This window comes from Malaya genurostris, chromosome 2 (genome assembly GCF_030247185.1).
Source record: "Malaya genurostris strain Urasoe2022 chromosome 2, Malgen_1.1, whole genome shotgun sequence".
Taxonomy (NCBI): Eukaryota; Metazoa; Arthropoda; class Insecta; order Diptera; family Culicidae; genus Malaya; species Malaya genurostris.
This window is the reverse complement of record NC_080571.1, coordinates 158,229,406-158,247,664: the sequence shown is the minus strand read 5'-3', so window position 1 is coordinate 158,247,664 and position 18,259 is coordinate 158,229,406. Positions and strand designations below refer to the sequence as shown.

General features: G+C 40.7%; 1 protein-coding gene across 4 annotated transcripts in view; it reads right to left on the bottom strand.

Moving 5' to 3' along the window:
* Nucleotides 1-961: 961 nt before the first annotated feature.
* LOC131430372 (myosin light chain kinase, smooth muscle-like) overlaps nt 962-18,259 on the bottom strand; it is a 1,014,414-nt gene continuing 997,116 nt past the window's right edge. For all 4 annotated transcript variants that reach the window (XM_058595295.1, XM_058595297.1, XM_058595296.1 and 1 more), the window contains one exon: nt 962-1,146. In XM_058595295.1, coding sequence (XP_058451278.1) covers nt 1,063-1,146 — 84 coding nt within the window. In that variant the 3' untranslated portion in view covers nt 962-1,062. The remainder of the gene's footprint in view (nt 1,147-18,259) is intronic.

Here is an 18,259-nt window from a genome sequence, read left to right as displayed (position 1 = left end):
TTGCCTGAATGCCAGGTGAAGTACATAGCTTTTGTTGCAATTGCGCAGCGGAACTACCTCTAAGGATATCGTTTATTTATTTACTCAATGAATCATTGAGAATTGCAAAGTGTTTCGATATTCTGGAAGAAATTATTTGAGAATCTTTCCACCTTGTAAGAGTTGACCTTGTCGATGCAGTGATTCATTGAGTGTGCCGTGGTCCTTCGTGAGAGAACTAACACCGGTTATTGTGATGTGCACATTATCTGGTGGGGAACCATCGTGCCGAGGCTGGTAGCTATTTTGTGGTTAGTTATCATTCTTTGATCATTGCGTTACCGGTGGGTGTGACGTGCATGGCTAACGGTAATCCGCTCAGTTAACATCAGTTGTGCTATCATACAGATCCCATACAAAATTAATGAATTTTATCCAATTCTGAATTCCGATTCTAGAATTACAGGATGATGAGTTTTTAATATTAATTTATGGCCATACGAATCTTTGTGGGTTATGCTGGTTGCTGAATTCCGGCTCTGGAAGAACCGTAAATAATGGCGAAAAACTCTAAAGTGGAATTTACTTCAACATCTCATGGAATGTTCAATTGATTGTTACACGCTTAAAATATAATTCGATCCGATTGAAATCTCAAATTGCGCTTGAGACGACGGTCATTAAAATAATGTCATGAGAACTAAATCACCGATGAATGTTAATGCAAAAAATACATGCGGATAGATTAAAAAAGGTACCATCTCACTGGTAGGTGGATTGAATTCAGACATAAGCAACGAATCAACAAACATTCCTACCTTTATCATCGTCGATTTTTAAGTAACACATCCAGAGAGCGGAAATCCGTTTACATTTGTAATGCCTATCGGTTTGAACGTGCAGTTGAGTAAAAATTTATTACTCAGTCCATTTGGAAGACAATTTAGGTTTTGGTTGTGATAAAACATAAAAAGTAAGAATATAGTCTGATCCGTAGGGCGAATTTTATTGAAGAAACCAGTTCACATTCAACAACGTTAACTCACCTTAATCTAATCGCAATGTGATACAAAATGCTTGACTTTATCTTTTCCTGTCGATTTTATTAGTCTGCAAAACGCTTTCTTCGAATTCTTTATTCACTTTATAGCCTTTGGGATGCTTCACCTAAGGAATAAAAATGTAATATTTTGTACTTTACGTATTGTGCATATCAAAGGATTACAAAATGCAAAGGTTGTATATATTAAATGTATTAAAGCCTATTATTTATTTGTTTTGGTTAATGCAATACGGATACTAAGCCGTGAGGGTAAAAACGAGCATTTACTTCGTTTTAATCTTGCATTCAAGCAGCCGTTCTAGCAAAGATAAACTCAAGATCGAGTACTCTGCGATTACTTATGTATCATTTGAACCCTCGCACAGTGATGCCTCTCCATACAAAAGTTAATAAAAACCATAAATACGTCGATAAACGTCAGCTGGATGATTTTTTATTTATAATTTAAGGTCTCTGAATGTATTTCCATCTTGATAATGTTGAAAAAATATTCGATCCACCTAAAAGCTACTTGATGCAGTCAGGCCCGTACCCAGGATTTAATTTCGGGAGGGGCCCAAAGTTTCAAAAATAATGTTACTGAAGACGTTTACTGTCTTGTTATTTCTGTAACACATGTCTGAGACATTTTAAATAATTATATGTTTTTGATTTCGGGAGGGGCCAGGGCCCCTCTGGCCCCTCCTCTGAGTACGTGACTGGATGCATTGCTGAAAATTTGACAGAAGCTGCTCGATTTTTATCTATATTGTATACAACATTTTCAATCCGGTAGAAGATGCTACAAGAATTCGAGTCTCTCAATGCATGAACCTGGAGAGAATTTTTCTACATTTCTTCGCAACACTTCATACTCTGAGTATTTCATGGCCCTTAAAAAAAATTTCAGTCTGATAATGATCGCCGCTGTGTGGAATTTACCAAGAGAGAATCGCAAGTTGACAATTATCGCAGAAAATGGAATCGATGATTCGACTTGATGTTTCACATACTAGGTTGCAATATTTAAAAACCCTTGTGTGGAGCATTCACATACATTTTCATAGACACAAATTATACAAAGGTTATAAGCACATAGTTAGAATAAGCGGCAATAGTAAAATGATTCTATCGCAATTATCCACTGCCCATACAGAATCGGATCGCGAAACGAGAATAAGCGACCGTTTGTTGCTTCAGAGAGAATCCCCACAGCAGCGTGCTAGCCGTTGATTCTCAGACGGTTCACCGAGAGAAATTCGCTCTCGCACTAGTGTCTATTCTATGTTAAATGTACCATGCCGGTTTTTTTTGTTATTGCGATGATTTCCGATTCTCTTTGATGGCACCGATTTAATCGTGGAAGAGTTGCGAGTGAGCATTCTTTGATACGATAAAAGCCATCCTTGACTTGATGCACCATTCGCTACGGACCGAAAAAAATCGTTTTTTTGGTAAAAAACTTGTGTATTTTTTTTAATTTCGCGATTGATTTGGAGCCTTCACTAATGTTTCAGACAATGATTAAACCTGTGTGGAGAATGTAAATACTGAAAAAAAATCATTTTATCTTGAAAACATGAATTGTTTCCAAAAAGGCTCATCCTAATATGTTTATTTCCTGATAACTTACAAATGATGAAGTTTATTGCAATATGAGTAAAGATGGGAGAGTAACAAACGAAAAAATGTTTATTTTTACAAAAATAACATAATGATTTTTGGAAAATATTCCGCATTTTGCATTTTTTAAGTTTTTCGACTCGATTTTATGAAAGAACGCAAACTTTTCAATAAAAGAAGTAGAAAACAAAATTTGTTTGAATACTATCGCTCTTCTAATAAATAGTGGATTTTTATTGGGAAGGGGTATAGCGTGATGGGTAAGTCGATACCCTTTCACGCAGCCCACCTGGGTTCGATTCCCAACCCCGCACATAGGGTCAGGAATGTTGGAATGTGACGTCAAATATTTTCGACGAGCGCTTTTTTGAAATACCTAATTATATTACTGGTGTTCTGGCATCACTGTACCAATTCAGTGTCTGGCGCAGTTGACAGTTGGTGTGACTGTTCAAGATCCGGATAAAATCGACGGTAATTATTGATTGGAGCAACGTGGATCGGAATGGCGATTATCTATATTTATTCCGCAAGTAATACAGTAAATTCAATTATAAATTTCTTTATTAAAATACCTTTATTAATTAGCGCAAGAAGCAAATACGTTCGATTGTTAGTGAAACGTAACATTCCGAGGGAAGTGAAATTTTAGGAAGAATAAATGTAAGCAAATGAATTGAAAAGATATCTTACTTATAAACTTGAATAAAATGAACTTTCAGCTTTGAGTTGCTGAGAAACGAATCACAACTCCGAAGAACTTTCATACCATCCCTCCGAATAATCTCAAAGATTTATTCCACTATGGATGATTTAGGAGCGTGCGATTGCGGTCGGCCTAACTCAGCAGACATAGGAATGGTAGCGTGCGATGCGTGTAGTGCATGGTACCATTACTCTTGCGCGGGTGTAACCCCGGGAGTGGAAAATCGTCCTTGGAAATGTTGGAAGTGTTCATTAGTATCAAAACCACCGGCTTCGAGCACGGGAGCAACAAAGAAGAAAGCAACGAAGAAATCGTTAAAGCCGGATGGTAGCGTCGGCAATCAGAGTAATCGTAGTGGACAACAGTTAACAATTCCCGGGAAAGTAAATGACGCTGACCTGCCAGAGGTGACTCCCAAGAGCAGTGAATTTACACCGAAGAAAAATTCCGATATACCGAAAATATCGAACGTCGAAGACAAATCTATCGTCTCCAGTACACGCCTTCGAGCGCGGCAAGCGCTGCAGCGATTAGAGGAAGAGCGGCAACTGGAAGAGCAAAAACTGGCAGAAGAACAAACGCGTTTGGAAGAGGAAAAGGTGCTCCAGGAAAAGGAGCGTGTTCTTAGAGCTAAACGAATAGCAGCATTCGAAAGGTACCTTAAGGAGAAAAGTGAATTGGAATATCAAATAGATAGCGATGATGAAGACATATCTGTCAGTGAGGTCGATGGAAACAGAAAGACGAAAGAATGGATGGATGACCAACTTAAGGGAGAAGAACACGATTCTGACAAACAATCCTCACAATCGGATTACGCTTCGTGTGGCTCCGAGAAAGGCGAAAGACGTACACGAGTACGAAATTATGAACGTTTAGTAGGACCAAACAGGAATCAAATAGCGGTGAGGCAAATCTGGCCTAAAAGGCTGCCAATGTTTTCTGGCGAAGCAGAGGATTGGCCGATATTTCTGAGTAGTTATGAAACCGCCAACGAAGCTTGTGGCTTTACAAATATAGAAAACTTGATAAGGCTACGAGAAAGTCTGTGTGGTGTTGCACGCGAAGCAGTTATTTCAAAACTGATGTTTCCTCATCTCGTACCGTCTATAATAGATACTTTACGACGGCTGTACGGACGGCCGGAATTATTAGTAAAAACATTGCTAGCAAAGGCACGTCGTGTGGAATCGCCAAAGCCCGAACGTCTTGATACTCTTATTAGCTTCGGAATTACCGTACAGCAGCTTTGTGACCACTTAGAAGCGGCGAAGCTAGAAGGCCACCTCACAAATCCAATACTACTTGATGAACTCGTGGAGAAGCTCCCAGCAGCTATAAAATTGGAATGGGTGCGATTTAAGAGAACATTCAAAAAACCGTCGCTGAAGCACTTCGGCAAGTTCATGGATATGTTAGTGGTAGATGCAAGCGAAGTCACCACCTTATTACAACCGAAGGGCGAGTTTTCAAAAACCGATAAAGCCAAATCGAAGGAGAAGAGTAATCTTCACATGCACAGTGATAAAAACGAACGAACGAGTGGTGAAACAGAGAGGTATCCTTGTCCTATATGCGGGAGAAAGGACCACCGAGTTCGAAATTGCGAAAGGTTCAGACAAATGAACTTGGAAGAACGGCTCAGAGCAGTTGTTCATCATAAATTATGCAATGTTTGCCTGTATGATCATGCTGCGTGGCCATGTAGGTCGAGATATAAATGCAACGTCGGGAGCTGCCGAGCTCGGCACCATCCGTTACTTCACCGGCCAGAAACGAATGTACATACTACCTCGTCAGGATGTCACGCTCACGGGCAAAAGGACAGAACGATAATTTTTAGAGTACTACTCATTACATTATTTCACCGCAGTCGTATTCTCCACACGTTTGGGTTTCTCGACGAAGGGTCGTCTTTAACGTTAGCGGAATCAAGTGTATTCCACAGCCTAGGTATAACCGGAGAATCAAATCCATTGCAACTAGTGTGGACGTCAAATTTTGTGCGAAATGAAGTATCTTCTAAATGTGCGGATATTAAAATTGCAGGAAAAGGTCAGCAGCAGCAGTATACACTGAAGTCCGTTCATACAGTCAGCAGCTTAAATTTACCAAAACAGAGTCTACCGATAGACTGTTTAGTTCAACGATTTGCCCATCTCAAAGGAGTTCCCGTGTCAATGTACTTGGACGCAGTGCCTAAAGCGCTTATAGGCTTAGATAATTTGGGGTTGTTTTCTCCGATCGAAAGTCGTATCGGCGGTCCAGAAGAACCCATTGCGGTAAAGTCACTTTTGGGTTGGGCAGTGTATGGTCCCAATGGTGCAGAAAGGTCCAACTATGGAAATATCAACACCCATTCGTGCAAATGCCAAGCAGATGAACAATTAAATGAAATGATCCGGCAGCGATTTGTTTTAGAGGATGTGGGGGTATCTCTAGCTCAACTGCCAGAACCGATCGAGGATAAAAGAGCTCGAGAAATATTGAGGAAAACAACAGTTCGTTTAAACGGAGGATTCGAATGTGGACTTTTATGGAAAACAGACAGTGTTTCTTTTCCTGATAATAGAGTCATGGCGATGAGAAGACTAATATCTTTAGAAAACAAACTTTCAAAGAACCAAAAGCTCCGTGACAACGTACATCAGCAAATACAGGAATATATTCGTAAAGGTTACGCTCACCAAATCACCGATGATGAGCGTGTGGTTGCCGATCCGAATCGAATATGGTATCTGCCACTTAACGTGGTCATCCATCCCAAAAAAACCAGACAAAAAGCGCCTAGTTTGGGATGCAGCTGCACAAGTTGATGGCGTGTCACTGAACTCCCAATTATTGAAAGGGCCCGATTTACTCACTTCGCTACCATCAGTTATATGCAAATTCCGTGAAAGACGAGTCGGATTCGGGGGAGATATCAGAGAGATGTTTCATCAAATCCGAATCAAACCCGAAGACAAACACTCTCAACGATTTCTCTTCCGGTTCGACCCTAATCAACCACCTGATGTATACTTAATGGACGTTGCCACTTTCGGAGCTACATGTTCTCCATGCTCCGCCCAATATATCATGCATCTGAATGCTGATGAGTCAGCCCACGAGTTCCCCGAAGCAGCATCTGCTATTAAATCCAAAACGTACATGGATGACTATTATGATAGTACTGATACAGTAACAGAAGCAATTGAACGAGCGATACAAGTCAGAAAAATTCACGCGAGAGCGGGGTTCGAAATGAGACATTGGGTTAGCAATAGTGTTGAGGTTTTGAAAGGACTCAATGAAATTGCGTGTCAAAATCCACTATCGTTGACCAGTGAACCGGACGGAGGTTGGGAGCGCGTTTTAGGAATGATGTGGGATCCACGAGGCGACGTGTTCACATTTTCCAACAAATTTTCATACCGATCTGTCCCCGTACGCCAACGGAACTCTTCGACCTTCGAAGAGAATGGCGCTTAGGTGCATTATGAGTCTGTACGATCCACTGGGATTACTGGCCTCATTTCTAATACATGGAAGAATCTTAATTCAGGATCTTTGGAGATCCGGAATACAATGGGACGAGGAGATACGAGATGCAGAAAACGAGAAGTGGCATCAGTGGACGAAACTTCTTCCAAAGATGGGAACGCTACAAATTCCTCGATACTACTTCGCAACCGCCAATAGCAATGCATTGAAATCTATTCAGCTTCATATTTTCACTGATGCGAGTGAATCAGGATACGGGTGCGCAGCATATTTTAGAATAGTCGATGGAGATAAGGTGGTATGTAGGCTTGTAATGGTGAAAAGTAAAGTAGCTCCACTCAAAAACTTGTCTATACCCAAACTAGAGTTACAAGCAGCTATGTTGGGAGCGAGACTGAAAAGGTCTGTGATCGATTACCACACCTTCGAGATTCGTGAAACTTATCTTTGGGCTGACTCGACTGTAGTACTTTCATGGATCCGGTCAGACCATAGAAAATACAAGCAGTACGTTGCTTATAGAGTGGGAGAAATTCTCACGCTCACTAATCTAGATGATTGGCGATGGGTCTCCTCGAAAGATAATGTGGCCGATGGTTTAACGAAATGGTGTCGAGATACTGAGCCAGATTCGGAAGGAAGATGGTTCAATGGAGTACCTTTCCTGTACCTCACGAAGCAGTTTTGGCCGAGTCAAACTGGAGTAATTCAAGAGACGACCGAAGAATTGCGTGCAACCTTCCTCCTTCATCATATAGCACTACCAGAGAGTTTGATAGACGTCAACAGAATATCTAAATGGAATGTTCTAGTGCGTACCATAGCGCTTGTTTATAGGTTCATCTCCAACTGTCGACGGCATGTAGCAGGGCTACCCATAGAAGTGTTGAATCCTACAAAGAAGCAACTGCAATATTTGCAGCGTCAAGTACCGTTCGTGAGGGCCAATCTGAATCAAGAAGAATACATTAAGGCAGAGCGATACTTGTGGCGTATTGTGCAAAGTGATTACTATCCCGATGAGGTAAAGATCTTGCTGAATAACCGCGAAAAACCACCCGAAACCTGGCACAGACTAGATCCATCCAGTGATCTCAATAAACTTTCTCCGTTTGCCGACGAGTACGGCGTGTTAAGAATGGAAGGCCGAACTGCGAATGCAAACTATGCAACCTTCGATGCTCGATTTCCAATTATATTACACAAAGATCATATATTTACTCTTAAACTGTTGGATCACTATCATCGTCGATTCGGACATTTGAATAAAGAAACGGTTGTTAATGAAGTACGACAGCGGTTTGAAATTGCACATTTACGACCAACTGTGGATAAGATTTTCCGAACGTGTCAGGCATGCAAAATAAAGAAATGCAAACCTAACTTCCCGCGAATGGCTCCACTTCCTGAGCAACGTTTAACGCCCTACGTTTAGTTATGTCGGAGTTGACTATCTTGGACCCCTGGAAGTAACAATTGGAAGACGCAAAGAAAAGCGATATGTGGTATTATTCACTTGCTTAGTGGTTAGAGCCGTTCATCTCGAACTTGCGTACGATTTAACTACCGACTCTTGTATACAAGCGATTCGACGATTTGTTTGTAGAAGAGGCCCACCTATAGAGATTTTTTCTGACAACGGAACAAATTTCGTTGGAGAAAGCCGTCAACTGAAAGAACAAATAAACAAAATTAACGAGGGATGTTCTGAAACTTTCACCAATGCGAGAACTAAGTGGCTCTTCAACCCGCCCTCGGCGCCACACATGGGCGGCGTGTGGGAGCGTATGGTTAGGAGTGTGAAAGCAGTAATGGGAGCGCTCGATGATGGTCGGAAACTGACTGATGAAATCCTACTCACAGTTCTAGCAGAATCGGAAAGCTTTATAAACACACGTCCCTTAACTTACATGGCTCAAGGTGTATATGAAGGAGAAGCCCTTACACCGAATCATTTCCTCCTTGGTAGCTCGGCCGGGGTACATGATCCTTTGCGTCTTCCAGTTCGACTAGCTGAAGCATTAAGAAGTAGCTACCATAGATCACAGTACCTGACAGATTGGCTCTGGTCCCGTTGGTTAAAGGAATATTTCCCCACTATGAATAAGAGGTCGAAATGGATCAACGATACGCGTCCGGTAGAAATCGGCGACTTGGTGTACGTAGCGGAGGGTCAAAGGAGATCGTGGATTCGAAGCAAGGTGGAAGCAGTAATCAAAGGAACAGACGGCCGAGTGCGTCAAGCAATCGTTCAGACCGCGACCGGTAAACTAAAAAGACCGGTTATAAAACTAGCTGTGATGGAGCTATGTGAACCCGAAAATCAGCGTTAGAGGATTACTTCGGTTTCACGAGGGGGGGGATGTTCTGGCATCACTGTACCAATTCAGTGTCTGGTGCAGTTGACAGTTGGTGTGACTGTTCAAGATCCGGATAAAATCGACGGTAATTATTGATTGGAGCAACGTGGATCGGAATGGCGATTATCTATATTTATTCCGCAAGTAATACAGTAAATTCAATTATAAATTTCTTTATTAAAATATCTTTATTAATTAGCGCAAGAAGCAAATACGTACGATCGTTAGTGAAACGTAACATTCCGAGGGAAGTGAAATTTTAGGAAGACTAAATGTAAGCAAATGAATTGAAAAGATATCTTACTTATAAACTTGAATAAAATGAACTTTCAGCTTTGAGTTGCTGAGAAACGAATCACAACTCCGAAGAACTTTCATACCATCCCTCCGAATAACTGGTTTGCTCTATTTCCTGAAAAAATCTCCACAATAAACGTTTACATTTTATATAAAATCGTGGATTTGTTGATGTAAAAGCTTCTTGTAAATTCGGAAATGAGTGATGCAGGAAATCATTTCTGTTGTGATCAGCAAAAGTGCACGGAGGGGCGAGTAAATTAGCGAAATTAATAAATCAAAATTTATTAAACCTTATATGAGTAAAAAAAAGATGCCTTCACACGGTTTAACTTAAGTTATGCACTGACAATTTTAGTCAATGTATATGAGTTTGGGTGCACCAATCGCTTGGAATTATGGATTTTTTAACTTTCGGAAATCTAATGATAGGTAGCAGATGTGGATAATAACCACACATAGAATAAAAGAATTTCAAAAATTTCGGTCGCATCGAAATTTCAAGTCAAGAATTTCGGTCGCATCGAAATTTCATGCTTCTTGATGTATTTAAAATTCATTCAGCAAAACCATGTTGACGGAGTAATATCAATAAAACCAGCAGATAATATTAATATATATGCTGTGATTATCAATAATTATAATGATAAGAAAAAGATGTTCAATCATAAAGCAGGTCATGCAGCTGATAAATTCACACTCTTTAGCTTGAATATCATACACAGAAGTAGCAGAACGGGTAGAAGTGATTTGCACACCAATTATTAAAACCAAACATCTCAATGATAGAAAATAGCATTATTTAGTTTGAAATAAGAGTTAAAATATCAAAAATCATTGGAAAGTCTGCATGAGATAAAAGCAACAAAATATAAAATTCTGCCATTGTAACATCAAAGAAAGAGCATAACATTTATAGAAGAAGAATTTTTCAGTAATTTGATTTTCTAGCATTGGTAATAGTATATCATAGGAATTTCTTGATTCTGATGCAGTTTATTCAATTGTATTCCATTTGAAAAAGGAACCACTGGATCAATTGTACTTAATGAAATTGGCATACCTCATCAATAACGAAATAAGATATAATAACAAATCATGACTCTATATATATATTGTCTAATCTATCAAGAAGATTCCTTCGATGAATTATCAAGAAAATATGCAGTATTGCTATGACAGCACAGGAACATCAACACAAGATATGTTGGTAAAATTTGTTATTGTTATTGATTTTTGTTCACTATTCACATCTACCCTGGAGGAGTGCAGATTTTGCTATGGCAATTCAAACTCGCCTGCTGTTCGATCAAACCTCGTGCTCCTGTTACTTCCATAAATTAAGTTTATATCAAAAAGCGTTTTTTTAGTTTAATCAAAATTGTGCATCATCATAAACCTCATCATCAGTATCAACCAGCTGGAAGTAATACTAAGTATTTTGTCGCTCTAATCACTATGTGGTGTGAAATATATTCTTAAACTAATTTGGCATGGAGCATTGCTATTGCGTATAAAATGCTGTCAAAGTAACAATATCAATGTGAATACAATCCAAACTTATTATTATCATGAAACTTTCATCTAGCATTTATTTGGCTATCCTGTATTCATTTTATTGCGAATGAAACAACTGTTGCGAAATCGAACATGGGATGCATCAAACGAGAATATATGTTGAAACTTGGAAACCGAGGAATATCCCCGCAAGGATATCCACAAAGTTACCTGGGGATCACCTGACCAACAAACCGAATACCAAATCGACCACGTTTTGATCGACGGAAATTTTTTCTCGGACATCAACAATGTTCGCATCTACCGCAGTGCGAAGATTCGGACCACTACTTGGTCGCTGTATGCATGCGCTCAAAACTTTCGACGGTGGCTACCAAACGTCGTAGCCGAACGTCGCTGGAGTAGCGGGATGCTGGAGTAGCTCAAGATTACACGCAGCAGTTGGCAGTGGCACTACCAACGGAAGAGTAGTTTGGTGCAGCTACTCTAGAAGATGGCTGGAGAGATATCCGTTCTGCCATAGGTAACACTGCATCAGCAACGGCTTCGCAGGAAAGGAACGACTGGTTCGAGTTAGTGGCCGAGAATAATGCAGCTTGGGCGAGCAAGCTGCAACACCGGACGAGAGCAAACGAGGAGCGATACAGACAGGCGCGGAACAGATTAAACTCGGTATCTCGTAGAAAAAAGCGCCAACAGGAAGACCGAGATCGCGATGGAACAGCTGTTCCGTGCTAATGACACAAGGAAGTTCTGTGAGAAGGTGCACCGTTTGCGCAGAGGCCATGTGCCACAGGCCGATATGTGCAATGACACCATCTTCTCACCAACGACTGTGAGGTGATCGAGAGGTGGCGGCAGTATTTCGACGAGCACCTCAATGGCGATGTTGCGGAATACGAAAGTAGCGGCGATGAAACGAACTTAGGAACGCGTGCGGAGGACGATAGACCTCTAAGAAATCGAGGAGGAGGTAAGCCGGTTGAAAAATAAAATGGCCGCTGGCGTTGACCTACCAAGCGAGCTACTAAAACACGGTGGTAATTCACTATTGAAAGCACTGCACTGGGTCGTTACCAAGATCTGGGAGGACAAGATTTTACCGGAGGAATGGATGGAAGGAATCGTGTGTCCCATCTACAAAAAGGGCGATAAGCTGGATTGCTGCAATTACCGCGCGATAACTGTGCTGAACGCCGCCTACAAGTACTCTCCCAAATCTTATGCCCAAATCTTATTTCATCGATTGCAAACGAATTCGTGGGACGTGGCAGGATTTATGGCCGAACGCGCTACCACGGACCAAGTGTTCGACATCCGCCAGGTGCTGCAAAAGTGCCCACACATCACTTATTCATCGATTTCAAATCAGCCTACGACACAATCGATCGGGATCAGCTATGGAAAATCATGCACGACTACAGATTCCCGGACAAACTGATACGATTGGTCAAGGCTACGATGGATCGAGTGATGTGCGTTGTTCGAGTATCAGGGATAAACTCGAGTCCCTTCGAAACTCGCAGAGGGCTACGGCAAGGTGATGGCCTTTCGTGTCTGCTATTCAACATTGCTTTGGAGGGTGTGATAAGAAGAGCGATGATAGACACGAGTGGCACGTTTCTTCAGAAAATCCGTCCAGCTACTTGGTTTCGCTGATGATATTGACATTATAGCACACAACTTTGAGAAGATGGAAGATACGTACATCGGACTAAAAGCTGGGGCCAAGCGGATCGGACTAGATATCAATGTATCCAAGACAAAGTACATGAAAGGCAGGGGCTCCAGAGAAGATAATGTCAGCCACCCATTACGAGTTCTGATTGGCGGTGATAAAATCGAAATGATCGACGAGCTCGTGTACTTGGGCTCACTGGCAACTGCCGATAATGACACCAGTAGAGCAAATCAGAGACGCATGTTGTCAGGAAGTCGTGCTTTCTTTGGACTGCGCAGGACGCTTCGATCGAGCAAAATTCGCCTTCGTACGAAGTTAACAAAACGCTGATTAGACCGGTTGTCCTCTACAGGCACGAGTCCTGGACAATGCTTTCGTAGGGCTAGGTGTTTTTGAACAGAAGGTGTTGCGAACCATCTTTGGCGGAGTGCGGATTGAAGACGGTACGTGGAGAAGGCGAATGAACCATGAACTACACCAGTTGCTGGGAGGATCAACCCTCGTCGAAACGGCCAAAGTCGGGCGGTTTCGATGGGCCGGGCATGTTGTTAGAATGTCGGAGAACGACCCGGTTAAAATGATCCTCGATAATGATCCGACCGGCATAAGAAGAAGAGGTGCACAGCGGGCAAAATGGATCGATCAAATTGAGGACGACCTGCGGACCCTTTGCAGCTACCGAGGCCGGCGGTGAACAGCCATGAATCGAGTTGAATGGAGACGCCTCTTGTATACAGCAGACCCGCGTGGTGTACGACTGAAAGAATAAGAGTAAGTAAGTATGTTGAAACTACGTAAACCGTGCCGTAACGAAACCGGTATTTCCAACTCTGTTGATAAGGAGTGTTAAAAGAGCATTTCCCAAAGATTCAAAATTGACACGAGTTCACAGGGTACGACGTGTACAGAAACGACAAAAAATTATACGGGGCAATGGCAAGAAGGTATGCCGCCTCACGAAATGTTACAAATAGAGCGTGCTAAAAACAATCAGTTATTTGTGATAGTTGCTGCTGTAAGAACACCTAACGAAAAAATTAAATATTTGCTCGATACTGGAGCATTTTATAACGTAATGAGATGGGATACTGTCGCGAAAATGGGGTCAGAGAAAATAAACTATAAAGCTAATTTATACATTGTAGGCTTTGAAGGAACTCAATCACAGAATATTGGGTCAGTAAAAGTTACGTTGATGATTGGAAAAACTCATTACAGAGTTAGATTTTATATAGTAAAATATTTGTGTATTCCTGGAATCATTGAAGCAGAGTTTTTAAAGATATACACAATTTATGTCACTCAGAATTTCGAGTACGTATGCCTAAGTGTACCAAACGAGCACAATAAGGTAGCAAATATACCACTAACAGTAAAAAGAAAAGGTACACGCAACTGAGCGTTATGGGATGCGTGCTGCAGATAAGAATGGGTGCAACATTGAATCAGCCACCCGCATAAATAATGAAAGAAATAATGAAGTAAATGATAGTAATGAGACGCCAAAGATGTCTTCAAACAGTGCAACTAAAGCAAACAATAGTTTTGAATTAAAAAAATCTCCAAGTAGAAACAGGACAACCGAAAAGCATATTAAAACTAATGCAAAGAGTGGCAAAAATGAAGTAATCATCGTTAATGCTGAAGTCTTGGAGGGCAGTTTAGCAAAGCATAATAGATATGAAGTGAGTAAAAATGATAACATTAATGCATCATATCATGGCAACTATGAGTTATACAAAAACGACGATCGTTCAGATAGTATGCTTCCACGTTGTGGAACTAATATTACTAATGAAGAAAAAAAAGATTTTATAGGCGGAGAGTGTGACGAGGAAGACAAATGTTTCCTTGATTTAGATACAAATCAAGACGTAATTCTTACGGAAAATAGAAGATACGGTCAAATATCTGGTCGAGACCGAACCGATAAAATATTAAAATCAATAAATATGAATCATTTAAAAAGAGAAAATTTTATGGATATAGAGAAAATTATGGCATCATATAGCGATGTATTCTATCTGAAGGGGGATAAATTAACTATCACTGATGCGGCAGTGCACGAAATTTAGACCACGTCAAACTTGCCTATCAACAAACGGCAATACAGATTTCCAGAAGCTACAAAGAAGCATATTAATGAAGAAATTGAAGAAATGCGTAGACAAGGCATCATAAGGCCTAGCAAAAGTCCGTGGAATGCATGTGTTCCCAAGAAGGACGATGAATAAATAGTAACAAGAAATACAGAATCGTGGTAGACTTCAGGCCTTTAAATTTACAGGGTCCGGCACTCGAAGTGTAACCAATTAAAATGGCCATAAATTTAGTTTGAAAAATTACTTTTACTTAATTCAAAGTACAAAATGTGTAAAAATAATACAAAATTCAGAATCAGTTCACTTTTGCTCGATATGACCACCTTTTGCTTGACTATGGCCTTGAGACGGTCAAAAAACGAATCGCAAGTTGCCGAATGTGACTTGCAGGTATTTAGGCCCACTCGCGGACAATAACTTTTTTCAGCGCCTCGAGACTGGTGTATCTTTTAGTTCGGACTTTGCTCTCTAAAATAGCCCAAAGAGAATAATCCATTGGATTCGCATCTGGTGAATTCGAGAGCCATTGTGTGGACGTGATTAAGTTCGGAACGTTGTTTTTCAGCCATTCTTGGTTCACTCGAGCTTTGTGAGACGGTGCCGAGTCCTGCTGAAACGTCCATGGTCTGCCACCGAAATGTTTGTCTGCCCACGGCTTCAAAGCAACCTCCAGAATACTTTCCCGATAATATGTCGTATTTACCTTGACGCCAGGCTCGATGAAAACGATTGGAGAGCGCCCATCTGCGGTTACAGCGGCCCAAACCATTATCTGTTGCGGGTGCTGCCTCCTGGTGGCCAATCGATGACTCAAATTCTCGTATGAACGGTCGGTCAAGTAAACCCTATCGTTTTGAGAGTTTACGAATTGCTCAATTGGAAAAATTTTCTCGTCAGAAAATACAATGTTCGGAAATTGACCGCTTTCGGCCAAACGAAGCAACTCCTTCGCTTTCTCAAGTCAAGATTTTTTTTCGCGTTCACTTTTGGCAAAATGCTTTCTTGCGCTTGTAAACAGTACAACTCCGAACTGTCATTTAGCAAATTTCTAGAGAGCTGATGCCCGTGCGTCAGCTGCGCGAGCGGTCTGAAGTTGGTTACACTTCGAGTGCCGGACCCTGTAGTTACAAAGCCATTTGTATACCCAATGCCACTAATTGACGAGATTCTAGATAATCTTGGAAACAGTAAATATTTTTCTACCTTGAATTTAAAATCAGGGTTTTACCCAGTACCAATTAACTCAAAAGATGCAGCCAAGACAGCGTTTTCAACTCCAAAAGGCCACTTTGAATTCACAAGAATGCCTATGGGCCTGAGTAACAGCCCGTCGACGTTCCAAAGATTAATGAATATGGTACTGTATGAGATAGAAGGGGTTAAAGCAATCGTATTGCGAAATTTTTTAACTTCTGACACACTATTAGTTAGACCGAACTATAAAGATACGTTCGTGATCACGACAGATGCGAGCGAGTACGCCATTGGAGCAGTACTCTCTAATGAAAAATCGATCGATAGGCCAATTTCATATGCAAGCAGAGGTCTAGTAGGTGCTGAAAGAAAGTACCATACGATTGAAAAAGAGTTGTTAGCCATCGTATGGGCAGTGAACCGTTTCAAACATTTCATTTATAATCAGAGATTTATTGTATACACTGATCATAGACCGCTGATTTCAATATGGCATTTAAAAGAAACTTCGCCAACCCTAACGCGTTTACGTCTGAAAGTACAAGGATTGGAAATGGACATTCGCTACAAACAAGGTAAAGACAATGTTGTGGCAGATTTTTTATCGAGACTACCTGAGCAGGCCGGGTCCTTACACCCTATATCAGTAGTCACTAGACAACAGAAACGTCAACAGCAGCAAGCGGAGAACAATGAACTTGCGAAGCGGAAAGACGCGGAAAATAAAACAACTCCTCCAAAACAACTTAAAGACGAATCAGGTAGGTTTACATTATTTAAAAATAAACAAAAGACAGAATGGAATCCGCACATAGACGGATTAGAAAACATCGATTTTGGATGGGACCAAAAGGAAGATTTGGGAGCACTCTCATATTTCGAAGAGTATGAAATATGCATAAATAACAATGACATCAAATTTGATCTGCTGAAATTTTCAAAACAAAAAACTAACGAAAGTGATTTTGATGGTACTTTCGTAATAGTAAAGAGTAGATCAGCATATAAAGAACTAGCCGAGCTGATACACTTACCACATGGTTTAAAACACTACCTGAATGGAAGAGTATTTCAATTCCAGATCGTAAAATATGCGGATTGGTTCTAAATGGCTCGAGTAGATCAATAATCGATACAAGAATTCTAATAGATACGTTAGTAGATGCATTCACTAACTGCCCTGAAGACATGAAAAATGCAAAGAACATGCAAATTATCTCTTTTCGAAACATGCAGAAAATCCCTGAGGCAAATGTGTTGAGATTTATTGCCGAGAAATTTGATAAATTTTTTACACTATATGCACAGGATGTGGGTGCCAGAAAAAGACCGCGAAACTTTATTGAAAGAATTTCACGATGCTCCTCTAGGTGGACATGTTGGAAGCAAACGAATGTTGAAAAGAATGAGTCCACTATTCCATTGGACTAATATGCGAAAAGACATTGAAAATTATGTTAAACAATGTAGCTCGTGCCAGAAAAACAAAATCGGTCGAGTGAACAAAATTCCAATGAGAATTACCACGACATCGTCCGAACCGTTCGAGAAATTGTATATGGACATAGTGGTATTACCTGAGTCAGAATTGGGGAACAGATACGGACTTGTTATGCAAGACGATCTAACTAGATATTTAATTGTAGCACCGATGGAAAATGAAGAGAGTGCCACGGTCGCGCAAACTTTCGTGAATAATTATGTATGTAAATATGGAACACCCGCCGAATTGGTAACCGATAATGGAACCAACTTTGTTAGTTCTCTTATGAAAAATGTATGTAAAATTTTAAAAATTAAAAAAATTACTACAAGTACATATCGTCCACAAGCAAACTTGGTGGAACGATCGAATAGGGAACTGAAAACCTATTTAAGACAATACGTAGGTAACGAACCGAAAACATGGGATCAATTACTCCCATTCTTCAGTTTCTAATATAATACCATTGTAAATTCCTCAACGGGTTATACACCGTTTGAATTATTATACGGAAGACGGGCGAACATCCCAAACTCCGTCTACAAATACGATAATGATGGTCTTTACTATGAGGACTACGTCAATGAAATGCGATCTACATTTAAACGACTTCATCGCCAAGCCCGGGAGAATCTAATTGCGTCTAAACAAAAGCGCAAAGAATTATATGATAAAAACTCCAACGAATGGCAACCAATGTGGGGAGACTTAGTGCTAGTAAAAGCCAATCCCACAGGCGCAGGACAAAAGTTACAATCACTTTGGAGAGGACCGTATGAAGTAGTCGCTCT